General features: G+C 39.1%; 1 protein-coding gene, 1 long non-coding RNA gene and 1 other non-coding gene across 5 annotated transcripts in view; 1 reads left to right on the forward strand and 2 right to left on the reverse strand.

The window, feature by feature from the left end:
- Positions 1-11,594, forward strand: part of LOC116571914 — a 33,490-nt gene extending 21,896 nt beyond the window's left edge. The window contains exon 3 of the long non-coding RNA XR_004278045.1: positions 11,328-11,594. This is a non-coding gene — a long non-coding RNA (uncharacterized LOC116571914). The remainder of the gene's footprint in view (positions 1-11,327) is intronic.
- Positions 1-22,188, reverse strand: part of DCC (DCC netrin 1 receptor) — a 1,159,911-nt gene that overhangs the window by 331,672 nt on the left and 806,051 nt on the right. For all 3 annotated transcript variants that reach the window (XM_032310413.1, XM_032310412.1, XM_032310410.1), the window contains exons 8-9: positions 19,236-19,392; positions 1,161-1,315 (exon numbers count right to left, since the gene is read on the reverse strand). In XM_032310413.1, the coding sequence (XP_032166304.1) occupies positions 1,161-1,315; positions 19,236-19,392 (312 nt within the window). The remainder of the gene's footprint in view (positions 1-1,160; positions 1,316-19,235; positions 19,393-22,188) is intronic.
- LOC116572575 lies at positions 21,673-21,776 on the reverse strand. Its single transcript, XR_004278422.1, has one exon. It is a non-coding gene; the product is annotated as a small nucleolar RNA U13 (small nucleolar RNA).

The raw sequence follows: 22,188 nt of genomic DNA on the forward strand, positions 1-22,188 counted from the left end.
CTGGTTAAGTGTCTCGCTTTAGCTCAGGACATGATCTCAGGGTCCTGGGATCAAGCCGGGCATATGCTCAGGGGGGAGTCTGCTTCTCCCTCTCCCTCTGCTCCCTCCCCAGCCCCTGCACACATACACTCACTCTTTATCAAATAAATAAATAAGATCTTTAAAAAATTAAAATACTCAAGAACTGACATAATGCAAAGATTATTTCCTCATATTTACCAACTAAAATATTTCTAATTAGTATTTCACCTTCTTCCAAAAGCATATGAGATGATTCTGAAATGAAACATTGTTTTAAATAAAATGAGCAGGAATCTGAGCAGAATAGTATCATTCATAAAAAGAAAAAGGAGTAGATACAACTAGGTCTTCAAATAATGTAGTTTGTTATAGGTAGTCACTTCATTTACACTTTAGATTATAATAAATTTTTAACAAAATAATGCTGAAAAACTGCTCATCCATAATCCATCTTTTCAAATAACATTAGAAGTTTGTAGGGAAAAAAAACCCCAAAATTTTATAAAATAGATATCCTTCAAATGTATATCCTTGGAGCTATTCTTTTATAAAAGTAGAAATCGCTGAATTATCACATGGTCAAGGAATACTGAATTGCTTTACTTTGGGATGATATAGCTTAAAAGAGTGATTTAAGTTGGAAGATAGTGAGATTGGCCAATAGAGATTATCCCTTTTCCTTTCTTGAGTTGAGATTGGCAGTTGGAATCTCCTTAAGGGCATCCAGAGTACGTTTAAGTTCTTTAACGGGTCCCTGTATTTGGAAGTCCCATGTGGTTGATCTCTCACCTTTGGTGTTCTTCATAAACAAACTTGGGAAACCTAAAAAGTCAGTCGAAGGCGGCTGAAACCTGATGCTGATGATAAAGGTCTACTCAGTAGAGTCAGTCAGTCACTTAGGAAGTGAACTTGGAAACTGTATGGATGGATTAGGCCTTCCGTTGTTAATTTTCCATGACGGCCTAAGTGGGGAGGCCATTTTGTTAAAATGTTATCTTACCTTTAAAAATCCTCAAGTTAAATATGTTCCTTCCAGAATTATTCCTTCCATTTTAACCTTAATTTCTAGGAGAGGATTCAAGGAGATTGGCAGCAAAAAGAAATACTTTCTAAATGTGTCTTTCTATGTTTATACTCACACTCAGGCTGTGTAGCCACTTTGATGGGTTGAGAACTCTCTCCTGGTCCCCACTCATTGTAGGCCACAACTCGGAAGGTGTACATGGCTTCTGGCTTCAGGTTTCCCACGGTAAGCTGAAGGGACCCAGGCTGGGATGTATTCAATGCTCGTTCCCTGGGAAGTAAAAGTTTCAGGGAAAGATTATTCTAACATCAATGCTTCTAGCCAAACCTTTATTTAATGTGCCAAAGCAGTGAGGTGGACCAAGGTTTGCTGACCATTTCATGCTGATTTTGCTATAAATCGAGGCCTCTGAGGTTTATTGTGAAAAGCAAACTGAAAGGACCCACCATACATAAATACTGCAGGGTTTGGGGGGAGCTCAAGTTTATGCCATCGCCATGAAACTTGCAAGTGAAAGTCTTTTCCCTCAACACTTTACAATTCAGAATGCAAAACTCATGACAAAGAGCTATTAAAATAAGAAGAAACATCTGGAATGTAGACAGGAAGATGCATTTTGTAAACATCCGGCTAATGCTAGAAATCAAGGTCTCAATTATTCCACAAATCGGTCTTTGTCAGTGTTGCCAACAAATGCATTTATGCATTTTCTCTCATTGTAGGAAAGGAAAAGACAGATGCTAAGTGCTGCTGTGCACAGAGCTTGAGCTCCTGTGGTTAAGTTAAGTGCAATTAGTGAAGGAGGGTGGATTCCTTTCTACGTGAGGAGAAACTGCAACACATGTCAGCTTGCCTTGTTCTTCAAGCCACATCTACATGTGTCCAATCCATTTCCCAACCAAAACCTTCCTCAGTTGTTCCACACAAACAAATTAATGTGCTGATCCTGGTGCAACCGGTAGTCTATATTAGGAGAGGGCAAGCTCTCCCGATATAGATGCTAACATAGAAGAAACAATAGCTACTAAAGTGTTCTTTAAAGATACACATGATTATAGACATTTGTATCCTCCTTGGTTTCATAGAATTGACTTGGGTGAAGAAGGAACTCCTGAGCTACTCAATTGTTTGTTAAGGTTTCTATTTCTAGATGGTATCTCCTGCATCTTAGTGGGATAGGATGCACATTTTAACTTTGCAATTTGGTTTTATTTTGTCTGGGGAGATACTTGAAACCTAGTTTTGTCTCAGGGCAAACAAGTTTCCAAAGAGAAAAATAAAAACAAACTTTTAAGGGCATTGATGGTGAATCTTGGGCATGTATGCAATGTGAATTTGACAGATATGACAGAGACTGGTTGATTCATCATCAAACCCATTTTTCTTCTTAACATGCTTGATGGGATTTCCCAGCCACTGTGAGGTCTAGATGAAGCCATGGGACTCAGTCTACCCAGTGAGTCTGAGTGAACTCCTCATGTTCTGATTCCGGGCCTGGCCTAGTAACGTGTTTACTTCTGTGTTCTCCTCCTTCACCTAGGAGCTTGAGGTAGACAAGCATGGTTATGTTGGGAGTTATATATTGATGACAGAGGAGTCAAGGAGAAACCATAAGAGACTCTTAATCTCACAAAGCAAATTGAGGGTTGCTGGGAGGTGTTGGGGGAGGCATAGGGTGGCTGGGTTATGGACACTGGGGAGGGTATGTGCTATGGTGAGTGCTGTGAATTGTATAAGACTGATGATTCACAGACCCGTACCCCTGAAGCAGATAATACATTATATGTTAATAAAACTATTCAACTGAGAAAAAAAAAAGAATCAAACAGTTTTGAGTCATTATAAATATTAGGCTTTGTTTGTTATGCAGTTAGTGCTGTTTTATCCAGTACTACTAATAATTAAAATATATACCCTGAGTGGTTACCAGAGTCTAGGGGGAGAGAGGAAGAAGTTATTTAGCGGGTACAGATTTTTAATTGGAGAAGATGAAAAAGTTCTGGAGACAGAGAATGGTGATAGGTCTTTGAATGCACTTGATACCACAGAACTCCTTACTTAAAAATGGTTAAAACTGTAAATATTGTGTGTTATATATATTTACCACAATAAAAAACAACCAAACAAACAAATACCCTGTGTGAATCTTAATATAGTCTAAGGTTTAGATAGTCCTTAGGAGTGCTCTTTTTAAGTTGCTACAAGGCTGAACTGTGACTTATGGTGGGGGCTGAGGATAGGGCAGAGTCTGGGTGGGATTTAACAGTAACTGAAAGTAGGTAGGGGTAAGACATCAGATAATGCTCCCATATACCACATACCACACTGCTCTATTCTATCCACCTAAGATTATTTAGGCCAACAAGTTGCTTTGGGAAAACAAAACAAAACAAAAGAAAAAAAAATGAAAGCTCATAATCCAGATTGTACGCCTTGTGGATATATGGATTTTTGCAACTTACTTATTACTCTTTAGCAGAAGAACTTTTAGATACATTTCATCATGCAGACCTTTTTTATAGATAGGGTGATTTTATCATCATTTTATAGATGCAAAGGTATTTGGAAGACAGCATTTTTTTTCCCCAAAGGACTCATAGTGAATAGCAGAGCTAAAAACAGAATCTGGGGCTTCAGCTTCTAAACCCAGTATTGATATCACTCAACAATTGTAGGGAAAGAATTGTGGGGCTATTTGGGTCATGGGCACTTTGGGTAGAAGACCTGAGTTTCCAAAGGAGTAGAAGGAATGCTAGGCATTCAGAAACCACTGTGAGATGAATCTGTCCCCCACTCTGATATCTTTTCTAGCCATCCATGACAACATAGTTGTTATTGAAGGTCAGATACCAAACTTCTTGGGTATCTATGAGGAAAGAGCTTTCATAGTTGACTTTATTCATATACTACTAAAGAACCGAGGTAAATGAGCTGTGTTCTGGGACATGCTGACATAATCTCTTCAGCAAGTGTTCTTCAAAGGAAAAGAGAAAATAATCAAGAAAATTGGGGTAAGCCTATGTAAGAATGTCCAAGATCATATAATGAAAATATCACTCACATATAAAAGTAGATGCTGGATTTTATTATGAGGGAGGGAGTTTTAGGTACCCATAATCTCTATCAGCTTCCAGAAAGTATTCCAAATTAATAACAGTCCAGAAAAAAGTATATTCATTATATGAACAATTGATGCTTCCTCCATATTACATTAAGTGTGAACAAAGCATTTTCTTAAAGATTTCTTATTTATTTATTGGAGAGAGAGAGACAGAGAGAGAGAGAATGGGAGAGAGTGAACATGAAAAGGGGAAGGTCAGAGGAAGAAGTAGACTCCCGGTGAGCAGGGAGCCTGATGTGGGACCGGATCCCCGGACGCCAGGATCATGACCTGAGCTGAAGGCAGTCGCTCAACCAACTGAGCCACCCAGGCACACTGAACAAAACAATTTTAGAAAATACTTCAACAGTAGCAATCTGGAAAAAGAATACAATTTAAGCAAATAGAGTGTATTTTTCCTAAATACCGTCAACACCACTCTATCCCTCTGCTCTCATCACATGCTAGTACTGCCCTGGATTGACCACTATTTTCTTCAGTGTAGGCGGTTAGTGGCTTAAAACAATGATTTAATATAAACATTTCAAATTTATGTGCCTCTTTTCAGAAATCTGCTCATTTTATCAAAGTGAGTTTGCATCAAAATGCTTTGAAAGCTGTGGGTGCATTCAGCATTCTTAAGTCTGGAATTGTTATTTTGACTTTCTTATTAATTTATCTGGGCCTGGTTCCTCAGGTGCTGATTGGGGCCATGAAAATGTTTAACTCACAGAGTTTTTCAAAAACTAAATGAGAGGGGCACCTGGGTGGCTCAGTGGGCTAAGCCTCGGCCTTCAGCTCAGGTCAGGATCCCAGGGTCCTGCGATAGAGTCCTGCATCAGACTCTCTGCTGGGCAGGGAGCCTACTTCCTCCTCTCTCTCTGCCTGTCCCTCTGCTTACTTGTGATCTCTGTCTGTCAAGTAAATAAATAAAATATTATAAAAAAAATAACCAAAATTAAATGAGATACTGTATGTAAACCCCATAAGGCAAGAGGCAGGTTGCCTGGGAATCAACATGGAGTTTCATATACGTGATAGTTATTGTTGTAATTTTTATTATTATAATTATATATATATATATATATAAATTTGAGGAGAGAAATTAAGAGGTGCAATCATAAAATAAAAAAAATATATCAATAGATTTCATTGAGCTCTATGGGTCTGCTCCATTACTCTCCTAAAACAAACACTTTTTAAAAATATTTTTTGTAAGATTAATTTTGTTTTCCAAGAGAAGTTCAATTTTAAAAGTGGGCATAACTAGAAGTATTGAATAAGTTCCAATAATGGAAACAGTAACAACTTTAAAAGGCGGAGGCTTCACTGACCGCAAACTGAGAAGGAATTGGTGTTCTCTGTGTTCCACAGGGTAGCTGAACAGCCCTGTGAAATGCGGTGTCCTTACTGCTAGTGCCTGGGCTTTGTTGCCAGGCTGCTGTGGTACTTCCTCGGGTCCTACAAGGGGGTGGGGGGTGGTCTTCAAACTGCTAGTGGCATACTAAAGCATTCTGGGATACGGGCATTTCCTGCCTGTTGTCCTTCACAGATTTGTACGGTTCAAGCCCCAGAGATTCACAGGGTTTTGATCATTCCTTTCATGCTTTAGGAGTTCAAAAATAAAACATAACAAATCTTTTCCCAACAAGTAAGTCACACCTGAGTTTGGAAGAGCAATGTATTACTTTGTGTTTCTCTCATCTCCCAATAAGCCAATGGCAGCCACCTGAAGTGGTTATACTCTCCAGAGTCCTCACTTGCACCAACTGGTAATTAGGATTTTCTCTCTGTGCACTCTGGTCCATGCTCCTCTGTCAATGGGCAGGTAAACACCCTAGGGTCTGAAGAACAGAGACCAGTAGCTGTCAGGCGTTTGCCCAACGACTGGGAGGGCTGTTCTGCCTCTTATTGTACCAACTACCCTTGGAAAAGCAGCAGGGGCGCAGACCAGCTGTCTCTTGGTGAAGTTCTCTCCTCTGACTCCGAAGACATAATTGTCTTCAAATTCACAGAGCTCAGAGGCATGGTCTGTGGCATCAGATATATTGTCAGACAAGGCTTCATGACTTCCCTTCCCTTCCCCTGACTCTGAGTGGGTAGTGCGTGGCTTGGGCAGGTTCAAAATTAGTTGACTGAACTAAAGGGAGCAAGTCACCTGCTTTCTAGAATCCATTCACTATAACTCCATCAACTGAAAATCCACAAAGAAAAATCAATAAATAAACAAATACAGTCCGTTTCCTTCTGCTGGTTGAACACAACTGTGGGCCACTTGCCTTCTTTGACCCTTACATGGAGACCAAGAAGACTTTCCAAATAGGAGAAATTTCTTCCTTGTAAACTTGAGTTCACTGGAGTAATACTTTAGGAGCTTTAGATCACCTGGTAGAGATTTCTTAGACAATACTATCTATGTTTTATAAACATATTCTTGGGGTGCCTAGGTGGATCATTCAGTTAAGTGTCTGACTCTGGATTTCAGCTCAAGTCAGGATCTCAGGGTCTGAGACTGAGCCCCTTGCTGGGGTCAGTGCTCAGCATGGAGTCTGCTGGTCCCTTTCCCTCCCCCTTTACTCCTCCCACTGCTCTCTTTCTCTCCCTCTCTAAATAAATAAAATCTTTAAAAAAATAAATAAAAGCAACTCCACACTCCGTGGCTTAATAAAGAGGATGCTGCTGCTTTTCTGAGATCAGATGGTGAAGTCTTAGGTGCTGATACATTCTGAGGCACAAAGTCCAAGATGGTATCATAGAAGGCACCCTTGTACAAGTTGCGTTAAGACCTAACTCTGCTTAGGCTGTATTCTTCTGTGTCTGACATCCAGCCCTGCTCTGGTTTGTACTTACAATGTATTGTATTAGAATAATAGCTTTTTCTGTTTTTTTTTGTTGTTGTTGGTGGTGGTGGTGGTGATGGTGGTGTTTTTTTTTTTTGTTTTGTTTTTTTTTTTATCATTGATCTTCCCAGTTCTTTCTTCTATTGATTACTGATGGGCATACTCTTCTAACATCTGTAGTCTGTAAACTCCATGCCCCAGACTTTGTGCTGGCTGCCATTCTATGGTTAATACATCTCAACTCCTTGTGATAAGGTCTGAAGACCATCAAGATGAGGCCCAAACATTTTCACACTTATCTACAACAACTAACCCTGCCCCACAATGCCATATCCATCTCTACTTCTTGGTTTGTTGCCATTCTGCCTTTCATTAGTTTGGTTTTATTTTGTTTTGTTTCAATTATCCTGGAGTTACCGTTTCCTGACTTAGAGTTCCTTCTCAGTTTGGCAAAAGCTTGTTCATTTCTCAAGCCCAATCCAAATAAAATCTCTTGACTGAAGCTTTCCTACTATCATGTCCTCTGATTCCAGCAGCATTAAATACTCTCTTTCATGCTTTTGCTCTTTTGGTTTATAGATCTTCTGTAGCACACATCACATTGTATTACTAGGGATGCCTGTCTTTCACTTAGTTGTGAATTTAGAAGAAAAGCCATATTCCACTCACATTTTCACTCAGCATATGTACCCACTGAATATAAACATGACTATGTTGCTGGTGCTCAAAGATTTTTAAATGAATATGTAAATAAATGCAAAAATGTTCATAGAATAACTGCATACCATTTCCACATAGTGTAATCTCCACAATGTTTAGAGCGCTGGATCTGATTCCAGTTTTCTATCCCACCTTAGCTGGGTGGCCTTTGGCATGCCACTTCCTCTTCCTGAAGATGTTTCATTTTCATCATTTGAAAACAGAGTGGGATCTACTCAAAGTAGCCTTTCTAATCTAATAGTCTTTGTTGGGAATAGAAAATTGTGTGCGGATGTGTGTGTAATTGAATTCAACACTTCTGTATTTACATTTCAGAAGTAAGTAGACTTTTAAAGATTAAGCATGATACTGTTTCTTACTGGATCATTTGTAACAACATGTCTGTAGTATACAAATTAAGTAAACACATATTGTCTTGCCCAAGTGCACCAAGGAATTAACATTTAGTTACAGCTGTGAGGTGAGCAACAAATGTTGTCTTGAGGTATCAAACACCTAATTAGTTGCTTAAAGGGGGGTGAGTTACAGTAATGGTGCTTTATAGAGAAGGAACTATGTTAATTTTAAAGGAAAGATTTTTAGCATCCCCGTTTTATGTACTCTGCTTTCACTCTTATTTTTTTAGTGACAACAAAAATGGTGCAATGATGAGAAGATTTCAAAACTGAAATATGGTGTCTACTAAAATAAGGCTCAAAATGACAGCAGCAATAGCTACCCAGTGCTACATTCTTTATTACCCTAGAGTCATAGAGTTTGAAATCAAGAGCTATCTTGAAGGACAACTGGGTTCACAGGTGACTTGCCAACAGTTAAAGCATAATGGAAAATGGAGATCATTTAGTTGGTCAAAGGTATTTTGACTAAATTTTGGCTAAAAATTCCTTTTTTTCTTGAATTGTTAAAAAGCATAGTCTGAGGCACAGACTTTTAAAAAATTTTAATTTTCTTTTTTTTTTAAGATATTATTTATTTATCAGAGAGAGAGGGAGAGAGAGTGAGCACAGGCAGACAGAATGGCAGGCAGAGGCAGAGGGAGAAGCAGGCTCCCTGCCGTGCAAGGAGCCCGATGTGGGACTCGATCCTAGGATGCTGGGATCACGACCTGAGCTGAAGGCAGCTGCTTAACCAACTGAGCCACCCAGGTGTCCCCAAAATTTTAATTTTCAATTTTCAATTTAATTTTCAATTAAAATTTTTAGCATCTAGTAAACATTCAAGGGACTAGTTATGTAACAAGTAGCTACTGCAATAAAACATTTAAAAAAACCTATCTTTCATGGAAAAAAAAAAGCTTTTTGTTTCAAATTGTTAATTTTAATTAGTTTTAGCCTCTGTCCCTAATAAATATGACTCAGTTCTGGGTCCTTTTCTTGCTTTTTTTTTTTTTTTTTGCAGGGGGCGGGGTGGTTGGGGGGGGAAGGTTGGGGAGCTGACCCATTTTCTCCTTTGAAACCTGCAGTTACCATCCATATGCTGACAAAATACTGACATATTTACATATTTCTGGCCCAAACTTCTCTGAGCTCTAGCCAGGTTCCTTATTCCAAAGGCCCTACTTACATTCCCACTTGAATGTATGTAAAAAAAAAAAAAATTGTCTGAAGCTGAATTTATGATCTTCATTCTCAAGCCTGGGTCTTCTGCAGCATCCTAATGTCAGCGGCTTACCCTCCCATCTTTCGATTTAAATAAGCCCGAAGACTAGGAACTATCCTTGCAAACATCCGTTGTCTCACCATGACTGCCAATCTGTCAGCTGCTATCAATTTTGCTTCTTAAATATCTCTAGAATAATATTACTTCTTCTGCTCCGTCTCCACTGATCCACCATCCTCTCCCACCCGGACTTCTGCAATAGACTAGATAGTTTCCCTGCATCCACCGGGATGACCACAGGGGTCTAACTTCCACGCTGCAGTTCCAGTCCTCTTTTCAAAATACAGACCTGATTATGGCCAGGACATTATGCACACATGTCTTCTCTCACAGAAGCACATTCCTTTCCTTTAGAGCTCTTAATTCAGTGTGTAGTTATATATTCCTCAGTGGAATGATCCTCCCGACATTATTAAACTGCCTCCAAAGAGGCTGTTGTTGGCTTCTCTATTATTCTCAACACAGAGCCGGACACATAGTCAACTCACAAGTGAATAATGGGTCATTCATTTGTATATGGCATTTATAGAGGGCATGTTTTATTTTTCCGTATACATTAAGCCCATTGGAAGAATTAAATCACTATTCTCTTACTCAATGATCTAAGGACATTTCGAGGTAGAAAGGACAGGGCTTTACATTTTTACAGAGAGGCAGAGTGAAAGGGGGGCTAACTTTGCCAGGCTGTAAGCCAGGACCACAATGTGGAGCTTTGGATTCTGAGTCTTGTTCTCTTTCCTTCACAACACCCTCCCTTCATAACGAGCTTCATCAGCTGCACAGCCACAGCGCTAAAGAGCGGGGAAGGAAGATGTAAACACCGTGTTGGAAATGTAATGCAGGATGAATTCTAAGATGAATCCTCCATGTCAATCACGCAAAGGCGGCCCTCTAATCCTGAGCAGGGAGCAGAGGTTTTCTGAGGCAGCACAAAGCAATGTAACGCATACCGGGCTGCAAGTTGGAAGGCCCAGTCCCACTTTTGTCCTGCCGCAGAATAGGCATGTGACCTTGAGCAAGTCAGGGGCTATCTTGGAACCTTCCCTGCTTCATTTGCAAAGTGAAGATACCAGTCCCTTATCTGCCTACCTCACAGGGTTATTGTGAGGATTAAATTGAATGATGCTCATAAAGTGTTTTAATTCTCTCATCTGAACTCCCACAGTACTTTATATGTATGTCTTTTAGGGGATATCTTTTACCTTGTATGGTACCGTGAAAGATCACTGGACTAGAAACCTTGCATTTAAATCTTTCTTCCAATATTTACTAGTTGTGTAGCTTCTTAGCAGTGATGTTTTTGTTTTGTTTTGTTTTGTTTTGTTTTGTTTCAGATTCTCTGAACGGAGTGAGGCATGCTGATCCGTAAAATGGAAATTATTATACCTGCCTTATCAGAGGATCAAATGGGCTAAGCTTTATAAAGTGATAAAGTCCTCTGTACATATACACCCGTATTTCATTGCTCTCCATTTCTAATACACACAGTCATCCGCACATAGCACTGGCTGACAAGAACGGAGTGCTTTTGGAACACCAGGCAATAAACAAATGTTTTAGGCACTAATGATTTCTGAAGTCATCCTAGGCTTACATGTCAATTATGATTATTATCCCATATGAAGGATCTATCTCACATGACAACCACACAGCTAGTAAAATTCTGAGCCAGGATTGAAACCCATGCAGTTCAATTCCACAGCAACACTACCTTAAGCTTCTGGCTACCCTGGGTCACACTCCATAAGTGACTTTAGATTATGAAATGGGAAGTATAGTGTTCTATACATGTCCAAAAAGTTTGCTACTGTGTCTATAATTGCTAAAGAAATGACGCATACCAACTTAGCAATTAAGTCAGAAAATTACTGGAAAGAAGTCTATGGAAGAATTCATGTCATAATTCTGAAAATACAAAAAAACAAAAACAAAACAAAACAAAAAAACCCTGATTCTCTTCTAGGTTAATCTGTGAGGAGCAAGTCAGTCTAGTGACTGAGAACACCTGCATCATATCCTGGTTCTACCACTTACTAGCTGTGTATCAGAGAAGAAAATGTCTTCTTTAAGCCTCATGTGGATAATGTCTTATTGTGAGGATGAAGTAAGACAATTTATGTAAGAGATGCTTCCCCTGACATCTGGCACAGTAAATATTCAATAAATACTTTCTCTCATCATGAATACTTACTCTATGGCCTTTGGCGTGAGACTTACTCCTCCTCTGAGTAGCAGTTTCTAAATGTTTAAGTAGCAGAAAGTTGTACTATGATTCCAAAGATCACTTTCTATTCAATGATTTTTAGGTACAAGGAAGGGATAGCTGGATAGCTGGGAAGTCTGGCTTTCAGGTTCTGGAATTTATCCCACTCCCTGACTTATGAAATGAAAGCACCCAAGGGGCTGAACAAAATAAAATAGAAAAAAAAAAAAGATGTTAACTATGGCACTTGCATTATTGACACCATTAACCAGTCAGACAGATTAATGATAATCTGAGCTAGAGTCATTTGCCTGACAAAGTCATTACTAGTCTGAGGCAAATGTTAAATCCACTACCTTTTAAAAAGTTATTGTGTTAAGGAGCTACATAAAGCTGTATGAGCAAATGAGCATCACAGCTAGCCGCTCAGAGACATATGGCGTATATTTGCTCTAGTTGAGAGCCAGAAAATGAACAGGGATATTGGAATCAAATCTCAAAAATCAACTTTTATTTTTTCTCAATTAAAAAAGTTTTTATTGAACTCCAGTCAGTTTATTCATCCTCCTCAGTAACACAATTTGTTTTATTGGTTAAGGAACTACCTATTAGGAATACCACATCTGTCTCTCTGCCACTTGATTCCTACTAGTTCCAATCAATGAATGTCTACAGAATTCATGATACTAGACACTTGGGTATGGAATTATAAATAAGATCTAGTTTCCATCACAGGAATGGAAACATGCATGTACTCAAACACACACAAAATTGGCCAGAAGGTAGGAATAATATAATCGTAATCAAAGCATAAGGGGGGGATAAAGGAAAAAAGACTTCTGAGTTGGAGGACTGTGGAGAGATTCATATAGCAGTTGACATTTCAGTTGGGGCTTCAATTCAACAAATAGTTTGTGAGTGTTTATTATGGATTCCATATTGCTCTAGGTGCTAAGAATAGCTCAGGGAAGAAAGGAGATAAGAACAGCCCTGCCCACATTAAGCTTATATTCTGGCACCAAGAAAGGGGATTGAGGAAACAGTAAGTACAAGGTGATAAAGCCATGGAAAAAATATGAATGAAAAAGGGCATAGGGAATGATAGAGGTCAGGTTAAGGCATCAAGCAGAAGGTGCCACTCATCAAAGACTCAGTGTAAGTTACAGAATGAGCCACGTAGATACCAAGGGGAGGAACAATCTAACAGGTTGATCAGCAAGTGCAAAAACTTGAGGGAGGAGGGTTCTTGGTATATTTTGGAAACACAAGGAAGCCAGTGAAACTGGAGAGAAGTGAGAAAATGGGTAAATGGTAAGAATAAGTGATGAGACTAGGAAGGTGACAAGGGACCAGGTCCGGAAGGATATCTGCTTAGTCTCTGTATGAGATAGAAGTCACTGGAGGGTTTTGTAGCAGGAGGATAACAGGATCTAAGGTATGTTTTAAAGGATTTATTCTTGTTGCTGTGGAGAGAACAGCCTTGAAAGGTTATTGCAATAGTTCAGATGAGACTTGATGGTAATATAAAGGGGCAAGAAGTGGTAAGATTCCGTATATGTTTTATTTTTATTTACTTACTTGGCTTTATTTTTTTATCATGGAAAATTGTAAGCCACACGCAACTAGACAGAATGAGAGGATGTACCACTTTATTCCTATCACTCAGCTCAAAACTGAAAATCTTCAGTATTTAACAAATACCAAGTATTATATTGTTTCCAGGATTTAGGATATATTTTGATAATGCTGCTAAGACTTGATGATGTTTTTGGTTATAGGATATAAGAAAAAGAAAAGAATTAACAATTACTCCAAGGATTTTGGCCTGAGTGATGAGAAATATGTAGATTTCATTGAGACAGAGCAATCTCTGTAATAATAAAGTATTCAGAGGCAGGTTGAAGGAAAACAAGTATTTGGTTTTGCTGATAAGTTGTAGATGCTCATAAGAAATCAAAAGTTAAGAAACCAAGACAGAATCTGGATTTTATATATATATATATATATATATATATATATATATATATATATATATATGGATATATGCAGGTAAAATGTCAAGACCAGAGCTACAAACTTGGAAGACATCAGCATACTGACAAAATATAAAGTCACAAACTGGATAAAAAGAGATCTTCAAAGCCTGAGCCCTGGGGCAATCTAATATTCACAGGCCAGGGGGATTTGAAGTAAAAAGTAGAAGCTAAAAATGAGTGGCCAGAGGGATTAGAGTAGAACCAGGAAAGTCTGTGTAATAGAACCCAAGGGAATGATAAGTGTCACAAAAAAGGAAGTGATCAAATATGACAAAATTTGCTTACTGCTCAAGTAATGTGAGGACAGAGAATTGACTATTGAGTTTAGCAACATGGAAGCCACTGGTAAACCTAGAAAGAACAGTTGCCTGAAATTAGGGACAGAATCACGATTAAAATATTAGGTAAGGTATTGGGGTGAAGTTAGACAACTCAAGGAGATTTGTTATGCAAGGGAACACAGAATAGAGTGTCAGAGGAGGGAGAAATGGGATTGAGGGAAAATTCGTTGAGATGGAAAATACAACTGCATGCCTGTATGTTGACGGACATGATCCACAAGACTGAAAAACATTGATAATGAGGGGAGAAAAGGAATCGCTGGAGTTTTATTCTTTTGCTTAAAAAAGGATGAGATCCAGTGCATAAGTCAAAGTTTGGCCTTTTTTGTTAAGAGTATGGGCATTTTTTATAGAAATTATATGCTGAAGGACACATTGGGTAGGTAAGTCAGATGATGATGATTACCACATTTGAGCCTTATTTTCAGCTTCTTTCCCATATTGTCTCCGAGTGCACACTATTTTGAGCCCTTCCATTCTGCCCTATGCTGTGACTTCCCTGGATGCTTTGCTTCAATTCCTCCAATTAGTTCTCATAGCAATTCAGAGAGGCATAATTCATCTTCCCTCTATCCGTCACACCAGAGAGATCTTATTTCCATCTTTCTCATATCTAAATGCCCCAAGTCACACATCTGATAAAACAGTAGTACCCTTTTCAAATCCAGCCATTTAGGCTAAGGTTTAACCATGATAAGTCATAGGCATCACACTCTACCTATATATAGATTGGATATAGACTTCCATTCAAAAGACTTTTTCAGTTATTATGGGCATGTCTTTATACAGAAATTTTATCATACCTAAATTTGAGAACATTCACACTTTTTTCACAACAGAGGGAGTGATCCTAACTGTATTTCAGGACAATAACTAGAGACAATGAGGAGGATGGATTAGAAGGCAAGAAGCTTTGTCAGAGATCTGATCGGTGATGATGGAGATGACAGAATAAAGGGGGCATAGCTGAGCTGTGGTCAAGGTAGACTTGACAGGACACAATGACTAATGGCACAGTCGAGAGGCTGGGGGGAGTAAAATATGACTTGGGTTTTTTGTTTGGTCAACAGGATGGAAGGTACTAACATACACCAAGAAAAGAGAGGAAAATATATTTAAGGAGGAGATAGGATGGTTTGGGGCAGGGTAAATTTAAGGTGGCTCCGGGAAGTTCATACAGCTGCATGAAGATAGTTGGGCAAGAATTACTACCTCCAGTTTTCTTAGCTGCATACACTGAGATCCAAAGACTATCAGGCTCGTGATAAGGTCACAGAGTTAAAGAGCTACAGATGAGACTAAAATGAATGCCTGCTTCTTTGTGGTAATGAGTGATCTTAGGGAGCATAGGCTATATGTGTACTCATGTTTATTTCTTTCATTTTAAAGTCAGGTCAAATTATGAAAGAAAAAAGAAACTTAAATATGACATACTTTATTGCCATGGCCTAGAGAGGGAAGCATTTTGAGACACAGCATGAACGAAGTTGTACTATTCCTTCTGCTTATCGTACTGCACTAAAGACCACTCTGGTCAGCCCAAGCTGTATTGCGCTTTTTGAATCCTGAGGGGTTCTTAAGGATCACTATGAGTTTAGAGCACTCACACGTTGGAGACACTATATTAAGCCTCACACTTGAATCCTGGCTTCTCCCCACACACTTTCTACTGATAACTCAATTGGCACCGGAATACCTGGGACAGCAGTCTACTTTGTTCTTCTACAGAAGAATGGATGGTGAAAGCCAGGACGTGTGAACTCAGCCCTGTGAACAAGTGGTTCTCACTGGGCCACTTGTCATTTCTGTCTTTCCTTCTACTTCTGTTACTTTCTTTTTCACTCTCCCTTTCTACTTCTCCCATGCTGTCACCAACCCCCAAAATACAACATCTATGTATATCCATCAAGCAGATCACATTTCCCTTGGCTGGCAAACTTTACAGAAAGTGAATGCAGTCTGCATTCGAAGGATGAAAGAAGAAGCTGCCACATCCCAGAAACCCCTGACTACCAAGGGGAGTCCATTTTAGACTGGTTCTAGATAAGAGGCAATTTTTTTTTTTAAGATTTTATTTATTTATTTGACAGAGAGAGATCACAAGTAGGCAGAGAGGCAGGCAGAGAGAGAGAGGGGAGGAAGCAGGCTCCCTGCTGAGCAGAGAGCCTGATGCGGGACTCGATCCCAGGACCCTGAGATCATGACCTGAGCCGAAGGCAGCGGCTTAACCCACTGAGCCACCCAGGCGCCCTAGATAAGAGGCAATTTAATAGAAAAGAAAAGATGTGGATCTCAAGATTTAGCCAAATCGGCAGACCAATGTTCATGTAGATCCTAGTTGCCCTACCCAAATCCTCACCTCTTGAGGAGCATAACGATGACATTCCAACCTCTGAGACACAGAGTAGGTTTGCAGAGTACATTTGTAAATAGGTGTTGTTCTCTACAGAATTTGAGGATTTGACAACACTATGTTGTCAAATCCCCAAACTGGGCTTTTACATGCAGATCTTTTTGACTTCCTTAATTTTGGGATACAGAAATCCTAAATGTTGATGAGGAGGATAGAAAGTTAAAAAAAAAAGCCCAAGGAATAGACTGGAAAGGTCTATTAAGAAAGCCACGTGCCTTGCCTTTCTGATTCCTTATTTTTTTTTTTAAGATTTTATTTATTTATTTGACAGACAGAGATCACAGTAGGCAGAGAGGCAGGCAGAGAAAGAGGCTGAGCAGAGAGCCTGCTGCGGTGCTGGATCCCAGGACTCTGGGATCCTGACCTGAGCCGAAGGCAGAGGCTTTAACCCCCTGAGCCACCCAGGCGCCCCTGATTCCTTATTTTTTTAAAAGTTTTTATTTAAATTTTAGTTAGTTAACATACAGTATAATATTAGTCTCGGTGAATGATTCCTTCTAAGTGGAATGTTCACAGAGTGGCTTTATGCTTTAATCTTTAAAAAGAAAAGATTTTATTTATTTATTTGACACAGAGAGAGGGCACAAACAGGCAGAGTAACGGGGTGCGGGAATGGGAGAAGCAAACTCACTGCTGAGCAGGGCACCTGATGTGGGGCTGGATCCCAGGACCCTGGGATCATGACCTGAGTCAAAGTCAGGCACTTAACCGACTGAGCCACTCAGGTACCCCTATGCTTTAATCTTATATAAGATTTCCTAAACACTGAACATATTCAAATATACTTGCTCAACTGTCAATAATTAATTATATATAATAATGATACCAATCTTATAGGCATTAAAATAAATATTTCCAAATGTCATTTCAAACGATATGGCTACTAGGTATTACATGAAAAACTCTTCTGTTATGGCACATCTAAAATGCTGGGCAAATTATTCAAAATCTTTTTTATTTAAAAAGGCGGTTTTTATCTGTAATATATTGGCAGCAAAATAAGAGAATTATCATAGTGAGAAAGCATACTGTGGAGCAGGTATTTGCCTGAGGGTATGTGCCTCTCAATAGAAGTCTAGAGTGAGGAGTTTTAGAACCGGTAGGAGAAGAGAATAGGAAATGAAGCTTGCAGATAAAGAAGGGTGTACGGTCTGATTAGAGAACCTTGCATAAGCCAGGATCCTAAAAGAGCGAACCTCGTGGGTGAACTAGAAAATGAAATTAGGCTCCTGAGAGAACAGGTGAACATATGATCCCAGTCTTAGCTTAATTGGAAATAGAACAACAACAAAAAAATCTGAGAATTCCTTTCTACAAGTCTGTATTTACCTGTGTGAGTTGATATGTTAAAAATGGCAGGAAAAAAAATGTTATCATACTTAGTGGTCTTTCTCATGTTCAATAAAATATCAACATGAGACTAGTATGGACCAAATAAATCTTAACAAAATTCTGGTTTAACGTGGTCTCATTTTGGTAAAGCACATCCTCCCAAGATTGTTCTGTAATACTTGGTCACAAAAATCTCCCTCAGAGAAATTAGGATTAGAGTTAACAATCAAGAATCACCCATTTATGAAAACAAACAAGCCATTATGAGTAAAATTCAGCAGAAACAAATCATTGAACTAGACTCTCAAAGACTATAGATACTAGAATAATCAACCATGGAATACAAAATAAGTTAATACATTTAAAGAAATAAAATAGGTATTTCACAGTTTCTTCTTTTATTAAATTATGTTTTTTTAAAAATTTTTATTTATTTGAGAGACAGGCAGGGGCAGCGGCAGAGGGAGAGGGAAAATCTTAAGCAGACTCTGAGCTGAGCATGGAGTGTGATGTGGGGCTCGATCTTATAACCCTGAGATCACAACCTGAGCTGAAACCAAGGCTCAGATGTCTAACTGACTGTGCCACTTAGGGACCCTCACCATTTATTCTTATAGAAGAAATTGGAATTTACCCAATATCTATGTTAGGCTTACAAATCAAACTTCAAATTCTTAAAATCATGAAACATTTCAAAGAGAAAGTGTTGAGAAAAATCAAGAATAATGGATTGTGATCTTGAAACTAGACATATACAAAATACACTTGTCTATAAGTGACAAGTAAAAAGAGGAACAACATGGGGCTCCTGGTTGGCTCAGCAGGTTAAGTGTCTGACTCTTGATTTCAGCTCAGGTCATGATCTCAGGGTTCTGAGATCCAGCCCTGTTTCAGGTTCCACACTCAGCACGGAGTCTGCTTGAGATTCTCTCTCTCCCTCTCCCTCTGGTCCTCCTCCCAAGCTCTCTCTCTCTAAAATAATAAATAAATAAAATAGTTTTAAAAGGGGAGCAAAACAATAATTTCTACCATATATTAGATACTCTGGTATGATCTTTACATATGCAACCTAATTTAATCCTAACAAAAACTTTGAGAGTTAAGCATTATTATTCACTTTTTATTATACAGTAAAGTCAGGCTCAGAGAAGTTATGCAGTTTTCTTGAGCTCACATGATATCAATGGCACTCTGGCTACTGTGGTTCTTTCATATCCTGCTCTGTTAATATATAGCCTAATTCTGTTCTCCGCTTAGCACTTTAAAAATAAAAAAAATTAAAAAATACCTGATTATTAAATATTCACATGATTGTCTTTTTTAAAGGAAGTTTTCTTATCAAAGACTTTATTTTATTCTATAAACAATCCCACTTTAAAAAAACACACATAGTCCACGGGGATATATTGTCTCCGCTTACAGATGAGCGATGGGCAGAGCTGATTCCACATGGTCTCCAATGCCCCTGCTGAAGATCTCCTGCAGGTGCCTTTATGCCACAGTAGACATATAAAGAGACGGCAGATTACGTACTGGTGGCACTTACCTGTTGTCACCTTCTCTGGAGAAAAAGACTGTGAAGGTCTGAATGTTCCCTTTTGCTTCTGCAGGTGGACGCCAGCTGAGACGGACAAACCGACTGGAAACCAACACAGGGACCACATCTCTGGGAGCGGAAGGAAGGACACTGGAGCTTGGGATAGCTAGGGAAGAAGAAGAGGAGGCTGTGAGAGAGGTGTTGGTGCCATAGATGGGAAATGTGCAGGAAGGCAAAACCAATCTATTAGCAAACATAGAATGGTCCATTCTAAAGGAAGGAAGAAAAACAAGGGAAAGCAAACTGTGAATGGAATCAAAGATATATTAGAATTTCTTGGACCTTATGAAAGGTGGCAAATTAATAACATATATGACTCTCTTGCATACTTGTCCAATTTCTATTACTCATGGGATCTGTAACAAGTAAAATGTTCTGTTTAGGCATGACACAGAGAAACATAGCCATGGATAAATGCCTCAGGTAACCAAGCAGTTACTGTAAAGCCTTATTCCACGCTGAGCCTGTTTACCCTGTTTTAGATACAATTTAAAGTAACAAGAAACCAAAGTTGATAGAAGCTAACCAAGAGCAGAAAGAGTTCTTACAGAAGACCTGCTAGAAAGGAACTGACAGAAAAAAATTCTACCTGACCTAAAGATACACAAATGTTCTATACTTGTAAAGTATCTTTGCATGTATGGCAAAATTTAAGAATTGTTATTCACAGGAATAAATCATCCACAATGAAGAACTCATTTTTTAAAAAAATATTTGGGGCATTTACAATCTATAATGGAATTTTCTATTAAATGTGTATATTCATAATTCATCTTCTTATTTTTTCAGGTTCCCAAGGGTAGGAAACATATGTTTCATTTTGACAGGTGATTTCTAGCCCCAAATCACAAGGACTCATTTGCCTACATTTAATCTTCAAACTGGCTTTTATGGGACATTTTCTCTAGTTCTTACCAAAATGAGTCTTCGTCCTTGCATTCACTTTCTCCAGGGGCTGGCTGAGTCACTATTCCTACTGTGCACTACACTCCTGTTAGCAGGAAAATCCACTGGCGTCAGGGGGGCTGTATTACTTCCTAATGGTTCCAGAAACATTATCAATTGACAATACATACCCTATATATAGAGAAAGAAGTTTTAAAGAACTACAGAAATCTTTCACAGTTGTTTCTGGCTCCATATCTTCTTAGCCTACTTCTTTATAGGTAAAATTTCCCCTTGCTTTTTTGGTCAACCCAGTATTTGAAACAAATGGTGGATTGGCAGCAAGTTAGTCAATCTTATGTGGCACAGTGGTGAGGAGAGGGAGAAGACTGATGCCTGGATATGTAGCATCTGTTTCAAAAATGTGGGTGATATTGAGCCTCCTGACAAAAACCTGTAGTTCCACACACCATGGACATCTCATACTAGTACAGCTATGTGAATTTATCTTCCCCACCCCCTTCACTGTCCACTCAGTCTACTTCTCCACTTGGGTTGCTCAATTCAGTTGTACGTACAACTGTACATACAACTGTATAGCCCAGAAATGCAAAAGGTATCTCCTACCCCTGACTCTCTCTCTCACTCAGCCTTTCTAGAAGTCCCCCAACCCCGGACATCTGGTAAACCTACCCCATGTTAGCTCTACCATTACATCATCATTCTGTTTGCCACAGTTATCTCTGCTTTCTCCAGCTCCTCTGCTTTCCTTCCACTCATTTCCCTCAAATGTACTCTGTGTACAGACAGCATTCTGAATAAGCTTATAAAAAGACACATCTGGTCATATTAATCTACTATTTATTTTTCCTCAGTGTCTATTCTTTACCTCAGGGAATCACCAAACTTTGAAATGGGTCTACAGGCCTGGCTCCTGTTTATCCCTTTTCATAGTTCGGCTTCCTCCACAAAGAGGCTTAAGACACAGATTGAAGCACAAAGAGTTGATTTGGAAGGTGATCCAAGCAAGTTGGGAAGTGAGACGGCAGGAAGTGAAAGCTAGAAAACGTGACTTATCTGGCAGTTAGCACTGTGGGGAACTGGATGGCAGCTCCATGTGCGGCTCTGCGGGCCAGGGTGGCACCGGCCTCTAGGTTAACTGTCTTGAAAGAAGCACACTAAGGTATTTATCCACTACTCCTCCACCACCGATTGAGGGTGATTCCGAGGGCCATCCTGCATAACAGCCTAGTGTGTTCCTGTTGCCAGAAAAATACCACTTTGGGGAAAGGCTTGCAAAGTTTCCACAATAACCAGCATCCATTAGCTCCACTCATCAAAAAAAAAAAAAAAAAAAAAAAAAAAACTCATGGAGTGCTTATCTAATGCCAGCCCTTCTAAGGTATGGAGAAGTCAATGGCAAAAAATAGATGATGGCATTCCTCCTGAAGCTCACATGGAGGTTTCTTGGATTTTCTCCTCAGCATCCCCCATCACTGCCCCACAGATGAGGGATGTACTGAGTTCATAATAAGGTTTGAGGGAGGAAAATCCCACGCAACAGCATGAATACCTAATCATCACACCTGTGAATGACAAGAGGATCTGAGGCTCCCCGGCTTTTTGAAGCTTGCACTAAGCAGGCTCTCCCCATGTGGATCCACTGGTGATTCCCTGAAGCCTTCCCACAGCAGCTCCCATGCTAACAGACCCATCTCGTCCACCTAACTCCTGCTGTTCCCCTTCACTTAGTCTAGTGCTATTTCCTCTGGAAAGAATAACCTAAAGTATTTGTAAAATATCTAACATGATAGTTAAGATCTATAATATTTAAAAACAAATCCAAAATAAATAAAAAATAAAGAATCTTATTTGAAATTAGGGTTAAACCTGACAGTAAAAAAAAAAAAAAAAAGTGCATTAAAAAAGAATCTAAAAAGTCTGTCAGAATAAAGTGTATTAAAAAAAAAATCTGTCAGAGTAGCAAGACTTTTAAAGAATGTTAGTATCTAGGGTT

This window comes from Mustela erminea, chromosome 13 (genome assembly GCF_009829155.1).
Source record: "Mustela erminea isolate mMusErm1 chromosome 13, mMusErm1.Pri, whole genome shotgun sequence".
Taxonomy (NCBI): domain Eukaryota; kingdom Metazoa; phylum Chordata; class Mammalia; order Carnivora; family Mustelidae; genus Mustela; species Mustela erminea.